This window comes from Carassius carassius, chromosome 3, assembly GCF_963082965.1.
Source record: "Carassius carassius chromosome 3, fCarCar2.1, whole genome shotgun sequence".
NCBI classification, from domain to species: domain Eukaryota; kingdom Metazoa; phylum Chordata; class Actinopteri; order Cypriniformes; family Cyprinidae; genus Carassius; species Carassius carassius.
The window spans coordinates 20,610,545-20,635,475 of record NC_081757.1 but is presented as its reverse complement, the minus strand read 5'-3'; the positions used below and the strand labels follow the sequence as shown (position 1 = coordinate 20,635,475).

General features: G+C 36.1%; 1 protein-coding gene across 3 annotated transcripts; it reads left to right on the top strand.

The window, feature by feature from the left end:
- The first annotated feature begins 638 nt into the window (after positions 1–638).
- dnajb6b (DnaJ heat shock protein family (Hsp40) member B6b) lies at positions 639–21,721 on the top strand. 3 transcript variants are annotated; one of them, XM_059533312.1, is made up of 11 exons: positions 639–866; positions 4,582–4,702; positions 9,647–9,756; positions 10,188–10,241; positions 10,344–10,448; positions 12,637–12,762; positions 12,834–12,984; positions 13,208–13,278; positions 18,584–18,634; positions 20,967–21,122; positions 21,596–21,721. In XM_059533312.1, exons 2-11 carry the CDS (start codon positions 4,638–4,640, stop codon positions 21,694–21,696), a joined length of 990 nt encoding a protein of 329 aa, XP_059389295.1. In that variant the 5' UTR covers positions 639–866; positions 4,582–4,637; the 3' UTR covers positions 21,697–21,721. The 3 variants fall into 3 exon arrangements, with proteins under 3 accessions (XP_059389295.1, XP_059389303.1, XP_059389312.1); XM_059533320.1 differs by lacking the exon at positions 18,584–18,634 and having other exon boundaries at positions 642–866; XM_059533329.1 differs by lacking the exons at positions 18,584–18,634; positions 20,967–21,122; positions 21,596–21,721 and adding an exon at positions 13,387–14,023 and having other exon boundaries at positions 645–866.
- The last annotated feature ends 3,210 nt before the right edge of the window (positions 21,722–24,931 follow it).

Sequence of the window (24,931 nt, the reverse complement as noted above, 5' to 3'; positions counted from 1 at the left end):
TCAAATTAAATGTGGAGGATGATGAGAAGCTGATTGACAGTTTACAGTGACAGGGTGCGTGTAATTATGCGACAGAGCGGTCCGTTTAAGACGCAATTGTATGACCTTATAGTATATCCCAAAGCTTGCCTACTCTTCTACTATACACTCAAAAGTGTATACCTTTTTTCACGAAAAAGTACATACTTCAAGGGCGTAGCCTAGTAGGGCTACTAGTAGGCACATTGGGACGCAGGTTTGTGATACACACCCAGAGAGAGCAGACACACACAGATCACACACACTGATCTATAATATAGAACATATATAGATCTGTGATCACACATCACACATCCTGACCTCACCCTTTCCTCCACCTGCACTTTCACTTTCTACTTCATAGGACCTCAAGAGTCTGACCTTCACTATCCTCAGCTTGTGTCTTCTGATGATATGTAGCTAGATAGATATTAATTTATTTAATGGATTATGTAAATATTTGCTTTCGTTCTATAGCTTAATGGACAGATCTGCTGAATCGTATATAAAATGAATCCGTTTCCCTCAAGAAGTCTTTTGACATTTCCTCATGTTACAAACCCATTAGCTGACACACCGCACTTACTGAGCAACCTCCTTCAGCTGTTTGGGTAACAGGAAGTGACGAAGCTGCACATCTCAATAAGAGTCATACATCTGCTCATCCCTGTCTGTCACACAGGGAGTTTGTTATGATCACCTGAGCCTGTTTTATAAACAGACGGACTTCTGACTTCAGACCTCGGCTACTATTACAAATAACGAAACTCGACCTCAACTTCGGTAAACTCAGCGGAGGTCCGAATAAAGCAGCGGGATAAGGACATAATCTCCGTTACATAAGTTTGGTGAGTTTCAAGTTGGTTAGAGGTTTTTCGGTATGATATGAAAAGGAGAAGAAAAACATTTACAGCCTGTGTCTCAAAACTTGACAGCTGCCTCCCCTGAAAGCATCCTTGGAGGGATCGCCTATAACAGCGAAAATAGGATGGAAAATGACCGTGTTACATGTCATTGTCAAATAGTTTATTTTATTATCTCTGTAAACTGACGCATGCATGTGAAACGATTTGAAACTGGCTTAACTTTCTAGACGTTTCTGCGTTTGATCACACCTTTAATCTTGTGTCAATCAAATGTCATATGAACCTGGTAGGCTGCATGGTGGAAATGCTTTCCACTATTAGTTCTTATGGCGTTTATAGAAATTATGCACAAACTTAAAGAGATCACATTGCCCTTCAGTCAATTCCATGTAGAACAACATAAAGACAGGGAAACATCTAGAAAATGACCCGAAGACTGTTCATGCATGTCAGTGGACACCTGTGTTTGGTGGAAAGTACCTGAGGTCATCTCGGTTTTCACTTTTAGTAGGAAGTACTAGTGTTTCTCTTTCTTAAGCTCATCTGCGATATAACAGATGTGGTACTTGAGTGGTACTTCAATATACTTCTTATACTGAAAGAATGACAATGAGCTTGATGTGTGTCTTTAAATTAAATACATTGTTGATTAGCCTATTTGTGACTGAGGTCCACAAAACCAGTCATAAGGTTATTATTATTAAACATTTTTAATTGAGAATTATCATAATCTGAAAATTGAATAAATAAGCTTTTTGTTAGGATCGGACAATATTTGGCCGAGATACAACTATTTAAAAGTCTGGAATCTGAGGGGGCAAAAAAAATTAAAGTATTGAGAAAATCCGCTGTAAAGTTGTCCAAATAAAGTCCTTGCCTTGGCAATGCAAATTACTAACCAAAAAGTAAGTTTGTATATTTTTACGGTAGGAAATGTAAAAAATATCTTAATGGAACATGATTTTTGCTTAATATCTTAATTATAAAAATTGATAATTTTGATCCATACAGTGTATTTTTCACTATTGCTACAAATATACCCGTGCTACTTATGAAAGGTTTTGTCATCCAGGGTCACATTTTGTGAACTATGGTCTGTAGTCTTTGAGGGTTTGGTCTGCAATTTCAAGCAAACACATTTTCATATTTAGGTCTATTTTCTATCATCGCTATTATCGTAAACGCATTGGTTTAGTGCGTACAAGCATTGCATAGTACTTAAAACAGGTTTTAATGGTCTGGCACTTTAGTCATTTAAAGAATTTACAGGAGGTACATATATGCTCATGTCTTTTTGTTACAGTCTCTCTTTAGAACAAACATGTTGCTCTTACAATAAGTCTTTGGTTGCCAGACAGCTACTTTAAGGAGGCGTGTCTTTGTTCTAGAAATTACCACAATGAATGTCACTATACTTGTTCAAAGATAGAAAGAGAAACATAACTTTTTAAAGTTTTCTAATAGCCATAAACCTCAAACACCGAAGCAGTGCCTGAACTGTTAAGACACATTGACAAACACACGCTCTGTCAAATAGTCTCTCCTCCTGAGTTCTCATAGAAGGAAAAATAAAAAAGCAAATTGGCAGATTGTATTGTAATTATATTGGCAACACCTGGCCAACGAATCCAGCTATTTAATCTGCTGACCTTGCATCCGAGCATCTCTGTAACACGCCTACATCCTGATCCTATCAAACTCACTCACTTTTTAGGACCGTTCCTGTTGTGTACCTCTTTGCCTTTCACATGTAGAAGTCTAATTTAGCCTTTTAAACCACTGAACCAGTTTCTGCTAACAAAACTGGCTGAACGGTGGCCAGATTCGGTGCAAGTTATTGCAGTCAAGTGATCTGCTTTGAGCTGACAGCCTTCTCTTAGTGCCACTGTGAGAAGCCAAAAACAAGCTCCAGAGAATTCAGCAGACATTTCACATCTGTTCACACATTTGTGAGCTTGCCCTGACTGCTGTTTCATGACAAGTAGCTAAGGAATGTTCAACAGAGATTTGGAATAAGATAGAACAGAGGAAAGATGATGATGATGATGAAGGGAGGACTGTTGTTTAAAAGTGTTTTCATGAAGAGGCTGTCTCAAAACGGTTAACCAGATTGACTGGGGCTGTGGGGCTGAAGGTGTGGTTTGAAAGAAAAGCACTTAATGGTCTAGTGGTGGTAAAAGAGAGCAGATGAAATGGTGGCAGTGTATTGTGAGTATTATGATTATGTCCTGTTACCAGTGAAAAGGAAATTTGCATCTGCTGCAGAAACTGGGCCATCAGTCACTGACAAAATTCTACATATCTACCGCCCTTTTGTTCTGGCCATTTAGTAAATCATTTTTCTAATTTGATTGTGCTTTTAGTTACCAACAGAACGTTTCTCTTAACACAGGTTTCCAAATTTAAATCCATTCCACAGAATTCCTCAGATTATACCTAAAAATCAGCACATAAATAATAATAATAAAAATCAAATTTAAATTGTCTAAGTGGCAGTGTTCAGTGTTTATTTTTGTGTGTGTGCCATTTGTACAGTAGATGTTTCTTAGAGACCAAGTAAACAGTACCTAACATTGTTGTGAAATTTAAGTGTGTTGGGCTGGCCTAAAGGTATATGATATAATCTTCCTTTTGGTTGTTCAGCTCTCAGGTTTGTTCAAATAATGGCAATATAAATCATGTTGTGTTTTTCAGTGCCTTGGTAAGCATTATTTATCCCTTTGAGCAGTGAGCAATGTTATCAACAAATGTTATCTTGCATTCATCTAAAGGGAAATAAATGCAAACAGAGCACTGAGCAAAAAAGACTGAGTTGTTTTTGTTGTACATATCAATTAAAATTAAATCAAGTGTGGAATAACATGGCCCCGATTTGCAGTCATTGATCATCTGTTTGAACTCCCATTCTGATGGCACCCATTCACTGCTCCATTGATGAGCAAGTGATGTAATGCTAAATTTTTCAGAATCTATAATAAACTCCTTCTTGGATGGCATGAAAGTATAATACATTTTGAGAATTGTTCATTTCTTTTCTTTTTTTGGGGGGGTGATCAACTCAACTATTGGGTGAACTAAATGTATTGATTTTAGGTTGTGTAGTTTATTCCAGCTATTACAATGCAGAGGAAAGCCAGTGCTGTGCCATGATCACCTCTGAGCCTGTCCTGAAGGACACTGCAGATATAAATAACACCAATGAGATCCAGCTGGAAAGCTACTGGAACCGGCTATTTGGTCCCTGATTGTTTGGAAGCAGTTGACATTTTGTTCTTCACAATAAGATGTTTCAATCTGAGATGATTCAAAGAAATTGGCTTTAAAAATGACTTGTAGGTTTTCTCTATACCTGATTTGAATATGTTTTTTTTTTTTGTATTTGTATATTTTTTATTATCTTATATAGCTTGAAGCAGAGAAGGATGGATTATGTTGATACGAAGATGATCCAATATTCCCCAAAAGCAAACTGAAACGTTATATGGATAACAAATACAATCATGAATCGGCCAGTTCCTGATAAATGCTTTTATTTATGAAATGTAAAGTGGAACCATACTTTCACATGACGAGTTGGTGTTTGAGGTTGTCCGTCACAGTAGCCACCCACACACATAACTACCAAAAACACACCCTCTGTTTATTATCCCCTTTTACATCGTCTTCAGCTAGATCTCTCACATCTTATTCTTTCCAGAGCCACTGCTGAAAAATTATTCTCATCCAGAGGAGTGGAAACCCAAAACCTGAGCCATGGGGGATTATTACGCGATCCTGGGTGTGACAAGAAATGCATCCCATGACGATATAAAGAAAGCGTAAGTACTCCGTGTCCTGTCATGGTCATCTATTTTTACACACGGGACATAGTACAGCAGTAATGATAACAGTGACTGTGCAGCACAGGGGTTAGATGATCCTGTCCATGTGAGACCTCTCTGCTCTCTGCTGCTTGTCTCTATTAATGTGTGTTCGTCTCAATCCCTCGCTTCTGATGTTCTCTGTTTAAAAAGAAATAAACATCAGCCCATAATTTTTTAATACAAGGAGAAAGGGATTGGAGTTTATGGGTAGACAGGGAGCATACGGCTTTTAGTGGTGTTTAGACACATAGTCCTTATGCCCCATGCTTATTCATTTACTGCCTCCCTGGAAAGGGTGTTTTGTCCTTTGTCAGGTAAGCAAACGTCTATTGAATCCTGATTCTGTTGGTCACTGAATTTGCTGATGGTAAAGGGGGGAATTTCTAAAGCACAGCGCTATGGAGGGCAAACACTAATAAAAGATGTGCAAAGGACAAATCCCCTAGTGCATGGACTGTTTGGTTTAGGCCATTGACCCTGCTGTGTGCTGCTGGCTGGGTGTGTATCGCTGACTCAGGCCTAGTGTGTAGAGATGCTGACCTGTTGTTACACCTACTGAAGTCGTATTGTGCAGCATGACCTGTATTGAAAGTAGTTGTTAAGAGGTGCATGACTTTGTAATGCATTGATGTGTTAGCATCAGGAATGAGGACTGTCCAGTACTTTACAATGAAAAATGAGTCTCCTTGAACTGTTGATTTACATATTATGGGCCAGATTTACTAAACAGGGCAAATTAGAATTCGTGCAATTCCATAAAAGTGCTGATGGGATGGAAAAAGTCTGTGTGTGATTTACTGGTACATTAAAGCATACAGACAAAACATCTAATTTCCATAATGACCAGTGCAATATTCCAAGAGCAGCACAATCTCCTACAAATGCATCTTCAGTAAGATAGGTGCATATATATGAGTAATGTATATTGCTCAATATCACCATGGCTGTGATTTGGCCATATGTACGAGGCCATTTATACAATAGTTTGACGGCACAAGTATTTAAAAAAAAATAAGAAACAACCACAGGGTGTCTTAACATTTTGTAAGCAGAACTACTTTCTTCTGCCATGGATTCAAATCAAGTTGGCAGTTAATGGATGATAACAAATCATGCCTATGGTCGAATCACAGCCATGCTGATACAGAGGGTATGGAAAGTATTCAGACCCCCTTCTATTTTTTACTCTTTGTTATATTGAAGCCATTTGCTAAAATCATTTGTTCATTTTTTTTTTCAATGTACACACAGCACCCCATATTGACAGAAAAACACGGAATTGTTGAGATTTTTGCATATTTCAGTTTTTCTTTTTTAATAAATATCACATGGTCCTAAGTACTCAGACCCTTTGCTCAATATTTAGTAGAAGCACCCTTTTGATCTAATACAGCCATGGGTCTTTTTGGGATAGATGAAGCTAGTTTTGGATTTTGATTTGGGGATCCTCTGCCATTCCTCCTTGCAGATCCTCTCCAGTTCTGTCAGGTTGGATGGTAAACGTTGGTGGACAGCCATTTTCAGGGGCCGATTCACAAAGGAGGTTAAGTGAAAACTCTGAGTATGTTAACCCTGAAATGAGGGAAACTCTAGGTTTTCTGTTTCAGAATGGGAGGTTTGTCAAACCTGAGAAAGCAGGGTAAGTCAAGCCCGTTTCTGAAAGAGACATAACTTATACTCCGAGTCAGTTACCATGGTAACTTACTCTATGAACCTAAACTGGTCAGGAGCAGGTTTTCTTCGATAAACCCATAGTTTCTTTCAGGTCTCCTCCACCTTTTTAAACACTTCATTGATGCACGCTGGAAAAATGCTCTTCTTACTAAGAGTTTTTTCTTCTTTTTTTCCCCTAAGTACAAATAATAAAATAAAGATTGATTTTCTATATTAGAAAATTATATAAGATACTTAGTCTTGTTTCTTGGGGGGGGGTCTAAATTAAGTGCATTTTACTTAAGTAAAATTATATGACAGTGTGGTAATAAAAATAATCTTAATGCAAATGGAAAACAAGATTATTCTGAGTGTCTATTACTAAGTGCAAATCTACTGTAGCCCTCCATCGACACATAAGGTTAAGTACGACACATGTGAATAACAGCTTCAATGGTGTAGGCAGTAATGTTTTGCGCACGGAAAACTAGCTTGTAACGCGATTGATTGGGTTAGAGTCCGGCTTTTGCCGAGCTCCTTCTTCTCAATTTTCCCATCACGTCACATTAGAATTTATTTTCAATAGAAATGAACAAAATGTTCTAAAAGTGGAAGTAAAGTGCCCAACGAGTGTTTAATAATGATACAACTATTTATAATTGTAATAAATATAATCATTTACAATCTGTTATTACTGAATCCTGTTTATGTATAACAATACTGAGGTGCAAATGTATCTGCCAGTATAAAGTATAACTAGCATCTAATTATTATTTACACTTAGCCTGTTGCAAAGAACCGCTACTTTTACATGGTACCTGTAAATAGAATATCTCACGATTTTCACTGTACATTTTTTCTGTAAATGGCATCTAGAGCTACTTGCACTTAGCCTACTGTAAATAGGATCTATCGCTAAGAAAGTATGTTAATTCCACTTAGTGTAAATAGCCACTGCCGTATTTTTCTTACTCTATTGGCAGATCATTTGTAAAATAAGAAAATCGCACTTAAAATATCATTTATTAATATTATTATTTTATATACAGTACAGATCAAAAGTTTGGACACACCTTCTCATTCAAATGACTATGAAAATTGTAGAGTCACACTGACGGCATCAAAACTATGAATTAACACATGTGGAATTATATACATAACAAAAAAGTGTGAAACAACTGAAAATATGTCATATTCTAGGTTCTTCAAAGTAGCCACCTTTTGCTTTGATTACTGCTTTGCACACTCTTGGCGTTCTCTTGACGAGCTTCAAGAGGTAGTCACCTGAAATGGTCTTCCAACAGTCTTGAAGGAGTTCCCCGAGAGATGCTTAGCACTTTTTAACTCTCTAAAGTTTGCCCTTTTGCCTTCTGTCTGCGGTCCAGCTCACCCCTAAACCATCTCGATTGGGTTCAGGTCCGGTGACTGTGGAGGCCAGGTCATCTGGCGCAGCACCCCATCACTCTCCTTCTTGTTCAAATAGCCCTTGATGCCTTCAGTGTAAAGCAGTGTTAATTGAGAACGATTTTTAGAACTATATCTTTATCGTTATAGTTATCGTGCTTGGTGTGAATGGGCCTTAACTCTACAATTTTCATAGTCATGAAAATAAAGAAAATTCTTTGAATGAGAAGGTGTCCAAACTTTTGGTCTGTACTGTATATTTTTTGCCCATGAGATACCATAAAATGATTAGCTATTAGTTCATTAATCTAACGTTCTGCCAGTTTTCACCTGTGATATAACACTGATTAGAATTACATTTGTATTGAGTCTGAAGTATGCAATGGCTTTTTATAGTTGTGGTGCACACGCTTAACTCAGTCAGTCAATTTAGAGTTGATTAAACCAACTCATTTCAGCTGTTCTGTAACTGAAAACTCAGTTTCCCATCTCAGGGTAAGTCAACTCAGAGTTCAAGTTTAAACTCAGAGTTGGTTGAACCTCCTTAGTGAAACGGTCTCTCCAGAGATTATCAATTGAGTTTAAGTCAGGGCTCTGGCTGGGCCATTCAAAAACAGTCATGGAGTTGTTGTGAAGCCCCTCCTTCATTATTTTAGCTGTGTGCTTAGGGTCATTGTCTTGTTGGAAGGTGAACCTTCGGCCCAGTCTGAGGTCCTGAACACTCTGGAGAAGGTTTACGTCCAGGATATCCCTGTACTTGGCCATATTCATCTTTCCTGCGATTGCAACCAGTCGTCCTGTCCCTGCAGCTGAAAAACACCCCCACAGCATGATGCTGCCACCACCATGCTTCACTGTTGGGACTGTATTGGACAGATGAGCAGTGCCTGGTTTTCTCCACATATACCGCTTCGAATTAAGGCCAAAAAGTTCTATCTTGTTCTCATCAGACCAGAGAATCCTTCAGGTTCTTCTTTACCTCTCTCACCAAGGCTCTTCTCCCCCGATAGCTCAGTTTGGCTGGACGGCCAGCTCTAGGAAGGGGTCCTGTTCATCCCAAACATCTTCCATTTAAGGATTATGGAGGCCACTGTTCTCTTAGGAACCTTAAGTGCAGCAGAATTTTTTTTTATAACCTTGGCCAGATCTGTGCCTTGGCACAATTCTGTCTCTGAGCTCTTCAGGCAGTTCCTTTGACCTCATGATTCTCATTTGCTCTGATATGCACTGTGAGTTGTAAGGTCTTATATATATATATATACACACACACACAGGTGTGTGGCTTTCCTAATCAAGTCCAATCAGTATAATCAAACACAGCTGGACTCAAATGAAGGTGTAGAACCATCTCAAGGATGATCAGAAGAAACGGACAGCACCTGAGTTAAATATGAGTCACAGCAAAGGGTCTGAATACTTAGGACCATGTGATATGTGTTTTTCTTTTTTAATAAATGTGCAAAAATGTCAACAATTGTGTTTTTTTGTCAATATGGGGTGCTGTGTGTACATTGAGGAAAAAAATGAACTTAAATGATTTTAGCAAATGGCTGGAATATAACAAAGAGTGAAAAATTTAAGGGGGTCTGAATACTTTCCGTACCCACTGTATATAACGATATCACACAGGAACTAGTGTAATATTGCTAATATTTATTTTAGTCGATATATAGATTTTAGTTGACGCAGTGTATATTATTGTATATAATGGCCCTCATATTTGCTGTACTTTTAAACTTGAAGGAATGTTGTCAGATATACTAAGAATGCCCTTTCTTTTGTGTTGTCTTTCCACACTTAAGAAATCTTGTTTTAATGAGGGTTTGGGTGTGTGTTTTACAGGTATAGAAAAAAAGCACTGAAGTGGCACCCAGACAAGAACCCGAACAACCATGAACAGGCAGACAAAATGTTCAAAGAGATCTCGGAGGCATATGAAGTCCTGTCAGATGGTACTATGATTTATATTTTATTTTTATTTATATGTTGCCATGTTAATTTGATAATATATTTTAAATCGCAATACTTATTTCTTATATTAAAGAATTGTTGTGGAATAAATGTCCCATGCCTTGAGATATTTACTTCATGCAGGTTAAAACAGCATAAAAACATAAAAAGCTGTACCAAGATCGATCTATGATCACTCTCATAAGGCTGCCAGTAGTTGAAAGCCTTGATTCATGAATGTTTTAAACATATTGAGGTATAGTGCTTGATTTTTACATAAATGTCATCTTTACAAACCAAATTTTCTGTTTAAAAATGACCAGTTACATTTGCTCCAAATAATACGTTAACGTGGTGGGAGGAGTGTGTAATTAATATAAAACATTAATGTGTTGATTTGAGTGAAACTAAAAGCAGCATTTTTTTCATACAGAAAATAAACGGCGACAGTATGATAAATATGGTAAAGAAGGCCTATCTCCTAGAGGTAAGTAAAGTTATTCCTGATTTATGTTATCTGTTGACACCTTTACCTGTTGCTGTTTTTTTTTTATGTGGTTTTCCTCTAATTATTACTTGTTGGAAAAAGGAGGCCATTATGATGAGGATTTTATGGGTGGATTCACATTCCGAAATCCAGATGATGTCTTCAGGGAATTCTTTGGAGGCCGAGATCCATTTGCAGATTTCTTTGGTAGGTACAACTGTAAGTTAAACTGATTAAATAACAAAAAAATACACAAGGAATAGAAAAATAAGATGTATTATGTTTTTAATAGCAAAACCACGTTTTACCTGCATCATTTCTAAATAGAGGTTTTTGTCAGTGAAAACAGGAGAGTTAAAAATGAGAACAAAATCCCCAAAGAGAGGAAATGAAGGTCATTTAATCTCTCACAGTGTCTCAGTGACACTAATGATGTGGTTTGAGTTATAATTAGGTTTTGCATGAAATGATTGGAGCTTGGGTTCATTAGATGATTAGCTTTCTGTTAATCTACCATAATTATATTGTTCACTAAAAATGTGTTCTTAACTTGGGTGTGTATTATGGGAATTTTTTCCGCACATTACTGAAAGGGCTGTTTTACCTTCTATATGTATGTATACATGCAATCATTTTACACCTGTATAGAATTATTACAGGATGTCAAGGACAAAAAAGCTCCATGAAAGTAGTCCATATGACTTGTGTGCTACATTACAAGTCTTCTGAGGATTATCCATGAATAATGGCTCAATATAAATATCCTTTTAGAGCTTGAAAGACTGCAGTCGCTATAAATTGCCAGAATTGTGGAGGGGAGAAAAGTATCTGTATAAATAAATAAAATAAAAAATCTTTCCAAAGATAAAATAACAAAAGGTTTGGAGTGAAACAAGGCAGAGTAAATGATGACTGAATTTCCATTTTTGGGTGAACTAATTTGATATGTTGTTTAATAATCCCTTAAAAGCATGAAAGCTGATATAGGAATTCAGTAACTGGTGAAAATAGTGTTGTAGAGCTGATCATACATAACACCTATTAGTCATCTGTGAAACACATGCCCACTGACTCTAACTGCTGGGAGCAAATGGCTGAACAGCATGTGTGTGAAACATACAGGCACTCTAAATATGGCGAGGGCGCTCAGACCAGCAAGGGAGACGAGAAGAGACTGTGCATCATCCACTAGGAATGTTCTCAGAAATAGCTTCCGAATAAAAGAACAGCAAGAGAAAGTGAAGGGCTAATAGCTTGAGGCTGCTACAGAGAGTATGTGTGCACATATGGGTGTTTTTTTCTGTGAGCAACAAGTCAATGTTCTTAGAATTGTTTCAAATTGGAATGTTTCAGGAAGACCATCCATGATGATAGAAGGTCATTGATGCTTATTTGTGTTTATGTAGCCATGACAAGGTTGGGGGTGGGTTAGAATAACTGTGTGTGTGTGTGAGAGAAGATATCATGTTGCCTGCCAAATCAAACTGCTTGAAGGAGATTCAAAAGTTCAATGTAGGTGCCTGAAAATGGAGAAGCATTGATCTAGACATATTTCAGCGGGCATAATGCTACATTGCAACACTGGTTCTGAAATTATATGGATGAATAAAAATAGACCTGTGAAGCTCCCATCAACCAAGTTTTTCCATGAATCGAAAAGGAAAACACAAAATGTGCAAATTTATTAAAAACCTGAAACGGATGATCTCTGCATGAAAGGATCAGTGAGTCCGGAGCAAGATTCTCTCTCTTATAACATGTGTTGGTTGACAGCCAGCTCACAAGTTTAACCTTACTCTGAGTGGCAAAAGGCTAGAGTTGGTCAATAGATGTTTTGTGACTAAAACAAAGCAGATCGATCAAACTGGTGACCTTTTTTTTTTTTTTTTTTAGCCAAGCCAGTGGTTTCTGACCTTTTTGACTCGAAAGGCCCCCTATTGTCTAACACAATATTCTAAGGTCTCCCATATTGACTAGGAGATTTCATCTGGTATTTCTGCTCTAAATAGACAATTCTGCTTGTTTTCAAACATAGAAAAAAAAATCTGGAATAGTTTCGATATTCATGATTTCATTATTATTTGCATTTTAATTACGATTTCCTTTATTTATTTTTATAATCCATTTTTTGTCATCGAACTTTATATCAGGAATTAATTTTCTTGACACTTTGTCTCGTTTATAATGGAAGATTTAAAAAAACATATTTTTCCCTTTGCACTGTGTCCATGTTGTATGGAACTTTAGTTGTATGTTTCAGTGATCTGTCTGTCAAGCATGTAAATCTATTCTCCAGTAGTTCTGTTCAGTACTGTGGGATCACTTTATTCCAACATATTTTACATGCACAGCCATGATATTGTTTTTCACTAAGATCCTTTTTCTTTTGATTTAGCTGATGACCCCTTTGAAGATTTCTTCGGTGGGCGGCGTCACAGGGGTGTTAGCAGGAGCAGGACGACAGGTTCATTCTTTCCTGGGTTTTCTCCATTTGCTTCCCCCTTTTCTGGGTTTGATGCAGGTTTGTTAGTGTGTGTGTTTTGTGTAGCTAGTGAAAAATCATTTTTGTTTATTTAAACATCATTTCTGTAGGTTTCACCCCATTTGGCCCAATGGGTGGGGGTGGCTTCACCTCATTTTCCTCCTCCTCATTTGGGGGTGGTGGGGGTGGTGGAATGGGAAACTTCTGCTCTGTCTCTACATCCACCAAATTCATCAATGGAAAGAGGATCACCACCAAACGGTACCAAAAAACATTCTGTAATGGCCTCTAACTGTTTGAATAATGATTCACAACTTCAAGCATATTACACAAAACCGCTCTTGTATATTGTTCAGTCACTACATAACTATGCAAAATGCTCATAAACTGATGCTTATTTGACTAAGCCTTAACTTCTGTCTATGGTAATAATTGAACAGTTAATGTTGGCTCACTCTACAGCTAACTTTTTTTATCATCACAGTGTTGTAGAGAATGGTCAAGAGAGAGTGGAGGTAGAGGAGGACGGTCAGCTCAAATCTCTAACAGTCAATGGTAAGGACCAGCTTCTCCGACTGGACAAGTGATCTCTGAACTCTGCAGATGAACATACAAAACATTTTAACCCAAACATTCCTAATCATAACCAACCCTCTCAACCAGGCTGATGGCTACTAAAACACCTGCTCTCCACCAGTCAGCAAGCCAAGAGTAGGTCACGTGACGCATCCATGTGATGTGAGCTTTTAGGTGGCGCGGTTACCCTCTGTGCAGTGAACCGCTGACCTAAACAGGGTGAACTCTCATTCCAATGTAAGCGGGGGTGGGGGGTGGGGGGTTTGTTGTTGTTTTTGTTTTTTTTGGGAGACTGGGACCATTTATTCCTCAAAAACGGGAGACCTTCGTTCGAACAAGAGTAATTCATTCCTTTCCGTCAGCTGATGACTGTTCTTTCATCCATAAGTGCTTATTGCCTGTTTGAAACTGGAGCTTAACCGCTTGTATCTGCTTTCGGCTGTAGAGCCATTCAACTGTTCAAATGTTGAAGTCTTAACCTCTCCACTATGGAATATTTAATATGATCAAACCAATGTTAAGAGCCACCATTTGTTTATAATATCAATCTGTTTATAAAATACATCTTCATTTGGCTTTAGACCAAACTGTTGCATAACCTGAGACCTTTCCATTATTAAGAATATATATTGTGTGACTTTACATTCTAGACATTTTGTTCTTTGTAAGACAAAAAGCAAAGATGGACAAAGTTTCAGGTTCAATAAATCTCACTTTCACCTGTCTGGAATGTTGCACTCAGTTTCTTTGCGGTGGTTTTTTAAAAAATTGCCTATAATTTGTTTTTGTTTTTTTTGCTTGGCTGATGTCTCATTGCAGCACTTACAAAATTAAAATGAGTAAAACATTGCCTTCTAATCTGCTTTTACATCACCTTATTGTTTCCACTAGCTTCTAAAATATTCCCACATGCATGTGCACATACTTGATTTATTTGGTTTGTTCTACAATGTTGATTTCAGGACACAAAAACAAGTTTTCACCTTTTGATTAACTGCAAATATATGCAATGATCACTTGCTACTGCAGTCTTGGACAGCCATGATGTGAAAAGCTCAAAGCCTCCCCAGATGTTCGTTTATCCAGACCTTGTCCTTCTCATATTGATTTAAATAGCCTCAATAATCCTCAAGATTGTGAACACATATGCTAGCATTAACCAATAATGAATTACGATTATCTATTTTATAACCAAATCAGGAAATGCCAGGATGACAATTGGATCCTCTGTAGATGTAAATATTTGGCACTACAGACTCTTCATGATGACCTTACACACACAGTGCAGATCATTACAAGATGGCAGCTGAGATGCAGCAAAGGAGTATTAATTGATTGTCTCTATACATATTTAAACCATTTATTCAACACTTTGAAGCTTTTTTTTAAAAGAATTTTAATTTAATTTAAAAATTAACATTTAATTTTTTTTAGATATAAATCAGGAATAAAAGATTTAATAAATACTGACATAACTATTTTAAATAAACAAAGCTAATGATTCTTTTAAAATGTATTTGCAAGGTCAAAATGTCCTCACTATTACAATGAAATATTTTGGGTGTGTGTGTGTGTGTGTGTTTCGTGTCTGAACATGAGTAGATATTGATTTTTGCAAAGCCAGCCTCACTTTCCTTTGTATTTTGATGTAATCTGTCTTCAAAATTATATTCAAAACTGAAAATAAAATATTTTCTTCCTTAATAAATATTAAGAGATAATATATATTATTTAGAGATTAGGGTTGCCCAATCCAGTTCAACTTTAATCCTGTTCAAACAAACTTTAACCAGAAAATGAAGATATTCAGGAGCACTTGGTAACTAAGACAGGTGTGTTAGATCAGGGTGGGAGCTGTACTCTGCAGAAACAGGATTGGGCAAACCTGGTGTAGAGCTGCTCTGTTTTCTGATTTGTTGTCCAATGGCGCCCCCTGTAGTCTAAATGTTGCACGAACATTTCCAGTCACTCATGCCTTGTCCTTTACCTTTAATAAAAGCAAAATAGATTTGACATGTGCTAATGATGAATGTCCTTTGAAGGGCTATTAACCTTTTCTGTAGCGGTGTAATTTCCACTACATATTGTCCACTGAAACGCAAAGGCAGTGTCTAATCTATAACGATATTGCAGCGCTAGAGGGCGACATTTCTTCAGTGATATCGAAACGTTTTTGATATCACAAAAATATGCTTACAATTTTATAAAGATGAATTTAACAAAAACATTTTACTCACAAGGTGTAACACGAATGGCTGACCTTTTACAAGGACTTTACAAAATAATAATAAAACTGAGCACAACACCTAGCTGTGAACATATTTACAGTGGGCTATTTTGTACTTTATGGCTTAAAAATATCACAAACACACTAAATGTAATGTGTATTTTTTGTATGTGAATTTTTCTAAGCCATCCCAGTAAGAAAACAAATTATATACTGTAGCTGACAAATGAAAGCAGGCCTCAAAAATAGACTTATAGACATACAAGTCAATGAAGACAAAAATAGACATTCATTTCCTTCCTCATTTTTCCTTGTCTCTTTCTTTGATGAATGATCCAAATTTGATCAAAATCATCCACAACTGTGATGAAACCGGAAGCTGAAAACATCCAAAGCCTGATGAAGAGTGTTTTCCCTCGTGTTATACCGCTGTCCTTCCAAGGCTTATGAAAGATGGTAAAGATAGGAGTGGTGCATGAGAAAAACATGAGGCCGGCTCTGGGTTTCAGTTAGTGTCTGTTGAGATGCTATCAGAACATCAGAACTGTGGGAAGTGTTTGCTGTTGACTTTGGTCTCATTTAAAGATGGGGCTGCTCACTTTCCTGACTTTGTGAATGATTTTTTGTTGTTTTTATCTGTTGGAAGAGTCTCAGCCTTTTCCTTTAGAGATCCTCAGAGACTAAATTTCTCAGTGATGGCAATACTTTTTGTTTTTCATGTCATCTTGTTGTAGTTGTTTTCTCCAGCCACTGAAAACATGCTCTATTCACTGTCAACCATTATTAATTCTGTGAGCAACAGTGTCCATTAACATCAGGATACCAAGATAAAGCTAGTAGCAGCCTATTCAGCTGGTTATGTGTCTTCAACACAAGTGCACCTTTAAAAAACTAACAGACAATTACTGTCACCTTAAACCTCAGACACATGAAAGTTTATGCTATTTGCAGCTCAAACAAAGCACATCTTTGAAACACACCGTGTAATTAAAGAAAAACTGAGATTTGAACAGAGAAAATAATTAATAATATGTATTAACAGATTGCATTTTTTTTTTATTTTTATTTTTTTACAGTTTTTAATTGTTTCCAAGCAAAATATTTATTTCGCCGCTGAAAGTAATTAAATGATAATGGATTAGAACATTTCCTGTCATATCATCCGGGTAACCTCCACACTTCTTTTCCACGTGTAGTCCCTGACTGGGATTTAGACACCTGACCGCGCCATGATTTGCTCAGATGCATGTCAGAAAAGCATCTGAATGCATGCGTTTGTATGGACGTGCGCCTCTCGCGATAATAACACGTCCAGTCGATAGACTGTATAAAAACAATCATACGCGTGGACATTGAGACTTGCGCGGCCTGCTTTTGTCTCTGTTTTGACCAGGCTCGTTACGGTTTGGGCCTCTTCTGTGACACGTTCTTCTCTCATCTGTATCTCTTCCTTCATCTTTCATTTTGTGTCATTCTGTTTTGCCATTTCCCCCTCTACTGATCCTTAATCTGTTTCTTTCTTTTTCTTTTTCCCTGCCAGGGATGAAAAAAGCTCAGGATAGAGATAGAAGAGCACATTTAGATTAGTAGGCTATACTAGAAAGTCCGAAGGAGGTCCTCTGCTCATATGCTACTGTAGTTTGAAGTTCCTGTCCCAAGTTATATATAGGAATATGTCACGACTTTTGACAATAAGAAAGTAAATATCCATCTTGATGTATGTATTATACAACACATAAACTTTTCTCTGTGTAAAACATCATGCATCAGATATTTACAGATATAAATGCACTGAAACTAAACAATAAATAATAAATAAATAAACTGAAACTGCAACAGCTAACAAGTCAGGCTATCTACATTTAGAAGAATTAATATATAGTAACCAACTATCTTATTGAAATGGTCCTCTTTTCCACCACATTGAATGGTAATAGTCCAAGATTATTAAAATAATATCAGATGCTCCCAGTTGTAATTACAATTTTGAGTGCACTCTTTGTGATGTATGAGTATAGTATAGTTATACACATATAAAAGTTGTAGTTATGACATAAAAAATAAGAATTTTTGGTCATGATTTATTCACCCTTATACTACGGGGCCGTTGAATGCTTGAGTCTGATTGGCTGACGAACGTTCTGAAGTGTGAAATTATTTTCAGGGAAACTCACGGCGAACGTATTTCTAGGCAGCTCTCTTGACCGCATTACAGTTCCATATCACTTCGCACGGTCACGCAGTTTGCACAAAAATGTGTTGTCAGCATTGCCCTAACGATCTTATCAATTAGCCTATATAGTGTAGCAACAAGGTAATAACAGCGCTGTTTAGAGACGCTGCAGCAGAAGACTGTTGAGGGATGCACAGACGTCAATTATTCCTTACTCATGTTGTTCCAAATTTGTATGGCATTCTTCCTTCTGCTGAAAACTAAATACAATAAATATAATAAAATAGGCCCAATAATGATAATAAGAATAACAACATCAACAACCATTATTATGATTATTAAATATGTGGTTAACAATATTTTTTCAAAAGACTGTCTTTTAAAGAAATCACATGGTTTTGGAATGACATGAGGGTGAATAAATGATGACACCATATTCTTTCCTTTAATATATGTGACCCTGGACCACAAAACCAGTTATAAGGGCCAATTGGGCTATTTTGAAATTGAAATTTACAAAATATCTTCATGGAACATGATCTTAATGATATTACTGCAAATATACATTACCCGTGCTACAGTGCTTAAGACAGGTTTTGTACTCCAGGGTCACATATATCCCTTATAATATTGTTCTGAGTATGTTATCATTTAAAGTCATTAACTTGTTGATGTTAAAAGCTTTTAGAGGATCCATAGTACAAACAGTGACATTTCCCAGTGTCACCTTAGGCAGCTGTTGTTGTGGTTTGGGACACAATGATTCTTTTCTGCAAATTCAAGTAAGACGGTCCGCCAGACAACAAGAGACGTGGTAAAAGGCTTGTGGCTTGTCTTCTAAATGTATTCTATTTTTCATCTTTTCATTGGGGGGTTGTTGGTAGGTGGAGAAGGGTGTTGCAGCAGACGCAGGCCTTTTCCGGAGATGAAAAAAGGTCCGGTAGTTTGAGAAGCAGCATCTGTCCCTTTTCTTCTCCTCTCTCCCCTTTAATTACACAACACAATAGCCATGAGATGTGCCCATAATCTGCACGCATAATCAGCCTCTCTTTTCTCTCTTCCGAACCCCTATTCCGTACGCTAATTCAATATAAATGTAAATTAACACGCGGAAAGAATAAAGAAATCTCAATCTATTTACATGACTAATCACAATAAACGCGTTCCACATGAAATATGGATTAATGCATCACGATTATGGGGAAAAGGGGTGGTGGGTGGTTGTTAGGCAAGGAGTGCTTTAGCAGCTATTTAACTTTTTTTTTTCTTTTACAGTCTTCTCATACACTTTTGTGTATTTGTGGGGTGATGCACAAGTGTCTGTAAATGGCAGGTTATGTGTGATATAAATTAATGTGTTAGACTGAGAGGTGACAATATAGCATTACCAGTTCTACTTGATCCTGAATGAAAATGTCATCTTGCTAAATTGCTAAGAAATAAAAATTTGTGGCTGAATTGATATCTGAGCTGCAACAAGAATAATTAATCACTGGATTTGCAGAAGTATTTAAGCTTCATGGATTCAAATTCAAAGTTAGAGGCAGTTGATAGTAATATAGTAATGATATATTTATAAATATATAAGAAAACTGTGGTTGTGCTTTTTTGTCTGTGAAATAATCAGTACATTACTTATTATAATTTTGACTTTCTTTTCACAATTTCTTTACACATTTTCAGCTAATTTTCTTTCTTTTTTTATATATATAATAATAGCACTGTTATTATTGTATGAAGCAAAACAAATGGAAAATGGTCAGTTTATTTCTCAGCCAGACTGTCTCTTTCTGTTTGCCTGGATGTTCAGATCAGATGATCAGTTGTCAGAATAAACTTCAAATGTGATTCGAATTTATAATGATAGTCAAAAGTTCTACTTCTGTGAAACCAAATAAACTAAAAATAAAGATTTTGTGAAAAATAATGAAGATATAAAGAAACAAAATAAGTCAATACAAAACAACCTTAATAATGTTTTATATCATATAACTTTTGAATCAACTTGTTTTGTAATATAATTTAGGGAATTAAGCAGTGAAATGGCAAAGGAATAAGGTCAGCTGAAACAGGTGAAATATTTTTTATTATTCTATTTTTTATTTCAAATGTCAGATTTTTTGTTTAAATTTTACAACATTTGTCTAGAAGCAGAAGCTGTTCAAGCAGAGTACATAAATGCAATCAGCTCAGTATCTTGACTAGAGGTAGTGTGGAATTAAACAAGCTTTCAGGAGGAAGGAACTTAGAAAAGAATGTAAAAGCACTATAACTGTATAACTATTAGAATGAATGTGACTTTCCAAAACAAGCAATATTCCTGACTGGTATGCTTTTTGGATATTACAGGAATTCGATAATAGCCAACCTGATCATGTTTGTTTTATGTGTCTAGGAGAGCACTGACAGATATTTCACATGAATAAAAACAATTAACCCAATTTATTTATTATAAACTGCTAATGTTCCATATCATTTGTCTGTTTTATGCGGAACAATAAGTTGCAGTGATCAAATTAACATAATTCATGAAGGTTGACTAAATGTTTGATTGTGCATTGAATATTATCATCAGAGATTATTAAGATGGAGTACACTTTGCATAGTTTTGTCTTGTTGTTACACTGATGTCATACAAAAATGATGTTTTTCTATTTGTGTTTAAGCCCTCTGTCTACTTTTTCTCATAAGCAATGCAGAAAAATATGAGAAGGAATTGATGCCCTGAAGCGAACTGGATGATGTTAGATTTGAAAGAAATAAATAACTGCCCAAAGATACATAAACACTGTGTTCCAGCAAACGCAACATCAAGTTTCCTTCTGTTTGGGTTTGCTTGTACTACTAAACAGCCACAGAAATGCACTTCAAACCTCAACAGTCACAGCTTTTCTTTCATAGTGGATAGGACAGGGCTATCAGATTCCTAAATAACCTTATAAAATTCACACAGATAGTCGAGTACTTAGAATACGGTAAAAGCGTGTAGTGAATACACAATTATTGTTTTGTCAATACACCGATATGGGACACTGATATGTATTATATAAGTGATATTAAGACGGAGTCAGAGTAACTTTAATTGTAAATGACGTCTATGAGAATTATGACTATGAACGTTGGCCAAAATGTGTCTATATTCTAAAAACTGAATTATATCATGCTGTGCATTCAAAGTGCATGCACAAATCAGCAAAAGTGAAAAAACAAAACAAAAAAACAAGGTAATCAACATTTTATCTGAGCCGTGTCTGGTCTTGCTCACAGGTATTTCTGATGACAATGCATTGGAGGACAGCCGCAGACAGAATGCCCTCACTGGTACTGTCCCGCACAACCGTTACCTTCGAAATGTGGCCCAGAACCCTTCAGAGGAGGAGGAGGAGGAGGACAGAGGCCTGCAGAATCTGGGACTTGCCAGAGGTTTGTGTCTCAGCTGGATGCTGTGCCTGTAGGATCAGGATCAGAGGAGCAGGGCCGTTTCATGCAGTGTTGATTTGTAAAGATATTCAGTTTTGTGTTTTTCAAGGTTGCATGAGTGAGTCAGATATTAAAGATTTGTCAGCGTGGTGGAGGTGCTGTCTGCTTGCTCATGAAATTTATTTCAGCAGGCAACTTTTATAGCTAATACAACTGGCTCTTGACTGGTTCAAGCACTCAACAGTATCTGGAAATGAATTTCCATTAAAGGTTCCAACAAAGACATTCCAGTGGAGTTAATGGTTTAAAGTGATTAAATTCTTCTCTTCTGTGAGCCACAGATAATGTCTATAACAATTAGAATGATGTTTTTAAATATTAGTCAAGTTGTTTCGGTTCTTTTTTGTTGTTTTGTGGAATTATGAACATCAAAGCTCATTAAAGTTCCTCAAAGTAAATCACTTTCATTTTTGTAGGGATTTTTGACACCAGGAGAAAGAAACTATTGCTGAAGGAATCAGACACCAAAAAGAAGCGGATGCCAAAAATGACTCCTCGGATTGGAGTGTGGTTCTAACAATATTTGCAATATATATATATATATATATATATATATATATATATATATATATATATATATATATATATATATATATATATATATATATATATATATTACTGTTCAGTAATAGGAGTAGTAGCAGTAATAGGAGATATATAAAGAAATGCATATTAGATAGTCACACATGCTCAGAATTATTCCTTTGAAATAGAGTACATAGAAAGTTTATTTTTCAATGTTCTGCTTTGACATGTTGCATTCATCTAGTGTTGTCAGAGTCATATGTCCCACTAAAAAGTTGTAGTCGCATCAGCTCATTGTAACTATTTTCTCCATTCAATTATTATTTTTTACTGTTTTTACTGGATATAGGATAAAGTTAAAACAATCCGCATTAACCAACCCTATGATTGAATCATCTCGTGATCCATCACCATGCATGTAATGCAACTGCTCTTTCATTATCTAGATTTAATGTGTAAAAAGCAATCACACTCTCTTTTGTACTTACTTTATTCATGGTTTTAAGGACATTGTAGGACATTCCCCTGCATTGCTGTGTTACTGAAACCCCCCTAAACCTGAAACATATCACTCATAGGATAATTAAACCCAGCTGAAATACATTATTCATGTTTTAAAACACTAAACAGAGGTCTTCATTAATTTGTAAAATTATGTTTAGATGACTCACATGTCTGTTTTCAGCACTTCGATACAATTTTAATGAAGATAATAATTATTAATTATAAACATAAAAGTGAGGCATTTTTAAGTTTGTGTGTTTGCCCTACATTTGGTGCTTTATATATTTTGTATTAAACGATGGAGCACAAACTCAGGATTGACATGATATGTAAAGTATGCTTAAAAGCATAACTATAGAGGTGAGAAATAAGAGACAGGTTGATGTGGGAAAATAGAACTGGTCGGACTAGTGCTCCAAGAATGGAACGAGAGAAAGACAAGGGAGAAAAAGAAGGGGAAAAGGTTTTTAAATTATTCATTCACCAATGTGAAAGAACACGTTTTCACCAGTCTGCCTTTTGATCCAGTCTTAAGCACTGTATCAATATTTCAGAGAAAACTGCTGATATGCTATGTCCTTTCAGAACTGGCAGCATGGCTTTAATTTACCCCAACTACTGCATGTGTGCATTTCGTTTTGTTTTTGATAAGAAACAGAGACCCAAATCTATGGAAATTCATAGTTCCTATATTAAAAATGGAAATAGAAATTAAGAGTTACAAAGACACATCTTTTAGTAATACACATTAAAAAAGTTTCTACTCTGATGTGTTAAAGTCAGTTTTTGCTAATGCTCTATCAATATGTATTAATTCTTAATAAAAATGTATGCTGTTAACTGGTAGTGGTGTGAACTGAGGCAGTTTTAATAAAGCACTGTTATTTTCAAAACCGTGAATGTCTGTTTATGCTGTACAGCAATAACTGATAAACTCTGTTATTGGGGAAAAACACAACAAATTTTAACCATACTAGAAAATGGCTTGTTTACTTAAAGCTGTGAAGGTTTTTCTTTGTAATACTGACAAAAGGCTTATTTCTGAAGCGTGTATGTCTAGTTATTTCTGCCTTTTTTAAACATACACCAATAAAGCCTGAAAGTTGCATATTTTGTATGTTCTGTGAATATAATATCACTAATTTGTAAAAAACAACAAAAAAAAACAACAACAAACAAACATTTTTTTTTTGTGTGTGTGTATTTCATATAATTGCCAATGCAGCTTGTGGAGTACAGAATAATTCATGGCAAGGTATGTGCACATGACCTGTAGAGTAATTTGGTTGACTGAAGTCTCACAGGGCTTAATTAGATAGCAGAGCAGCAGTCATATCGGTTCGCTCACCTTCTCTCCATTGCTTTCAATTTGCAAGCTGTCTCAACTCAGATTAATATAGATCCTGATGGGAAGGAACACTTCAGATTCAGGTATTTGTTGCTGACTGAGAAAGGAAAATGTCTATCTATCTATCTATCTATCTATCTATCTATCTATCTATCTATCTATCTATCTATCTATCTATCTATCTATCTATCTATCTATCTATCTATCTATCTATCTATCTATCTATCTATCTATCTACTTTTAAACAAAGTATTGCCAAACCAACATTCAAAGTCTCGACAAGATCGTTTTCTAGTTAAAATTTATTTGAATCAATTCATTTTACATTTAAATAATAAGCATTTGCTTCATGCTTGCTTTCTCAAATCAAATTCAATTCAGATTCAGGAACTGGAACTGTAAGCTTGTTTATGTAGCTTAATTTGCTAATTTTTATTCAATGTTATTTCTAGTATTCATTGTGTTCAGTATTTTACAGTTGTTAAAATAATACTGACATAATTATTTTATTTATTTAAGGTTAGGGTTCTAGGGCTAGGGTTAATGATTTATAATTTTTTCATATAATGTTTAGTTTGTGAATTCCTGATCACTGACAATACTTAACATGAGGCACTCATGTGGATTCCTCTCAAATAATTGTTTCATGTTTTACAGCTGAACAGCTTCTGCGAGGAAGAATACGAAGAGCTCAGATGCAAAAGCCTCCAAGTGCCATTTGAAATCTTCATCTAAGATGAGCATTTTTATCAGGCTCCTATATTTATGTTCAGTTATTTCACTTTAATAGCCTGGAAAAGGACATGCACATTGCCATTAAAGTAAAATGACTGAACCTAAGCATAGGAGCTTGATAAAAATCCTAATTCTAGATTTCAGATGGCACTTAGAGGCTTTGCATCTGCACTCTTCATATTTTCTCTAGACTCTGAATTCTTTCTTACTGTAGCTTCATTAAACACTGCCTCACATAACATACTGCTTTATCTTTAACTCTCTTGAATGCATGATTTTGGTTGGTCAACTGCAGCATTTAAGACCATAGTACTTTAGATAATTAAAATATGAATAAAAGTGTAAAAATACATTTATAAAAAAGTAAATGTTTTCTGTACATTATAGACAAATATTCTGCTCCACTTAAAGTATACCAACAGGCATTTGGCACAATCTGAAAAATGATTTAAAAGGATGTCCTGCTGTATACTGTGATGACTAAGACTGGTCAGCGAATAGCAATCACTGCCGTAGGCTTACAATGTTAAAAAGACATTGTCTTTGTGAGAAGGAGAATGAAGGAAAGAAAGATTCAGAGAGTAGCCTGCCCCCTCACCACCCACACATCGACCCATCTCAGGTAAACAATGCTCTAACA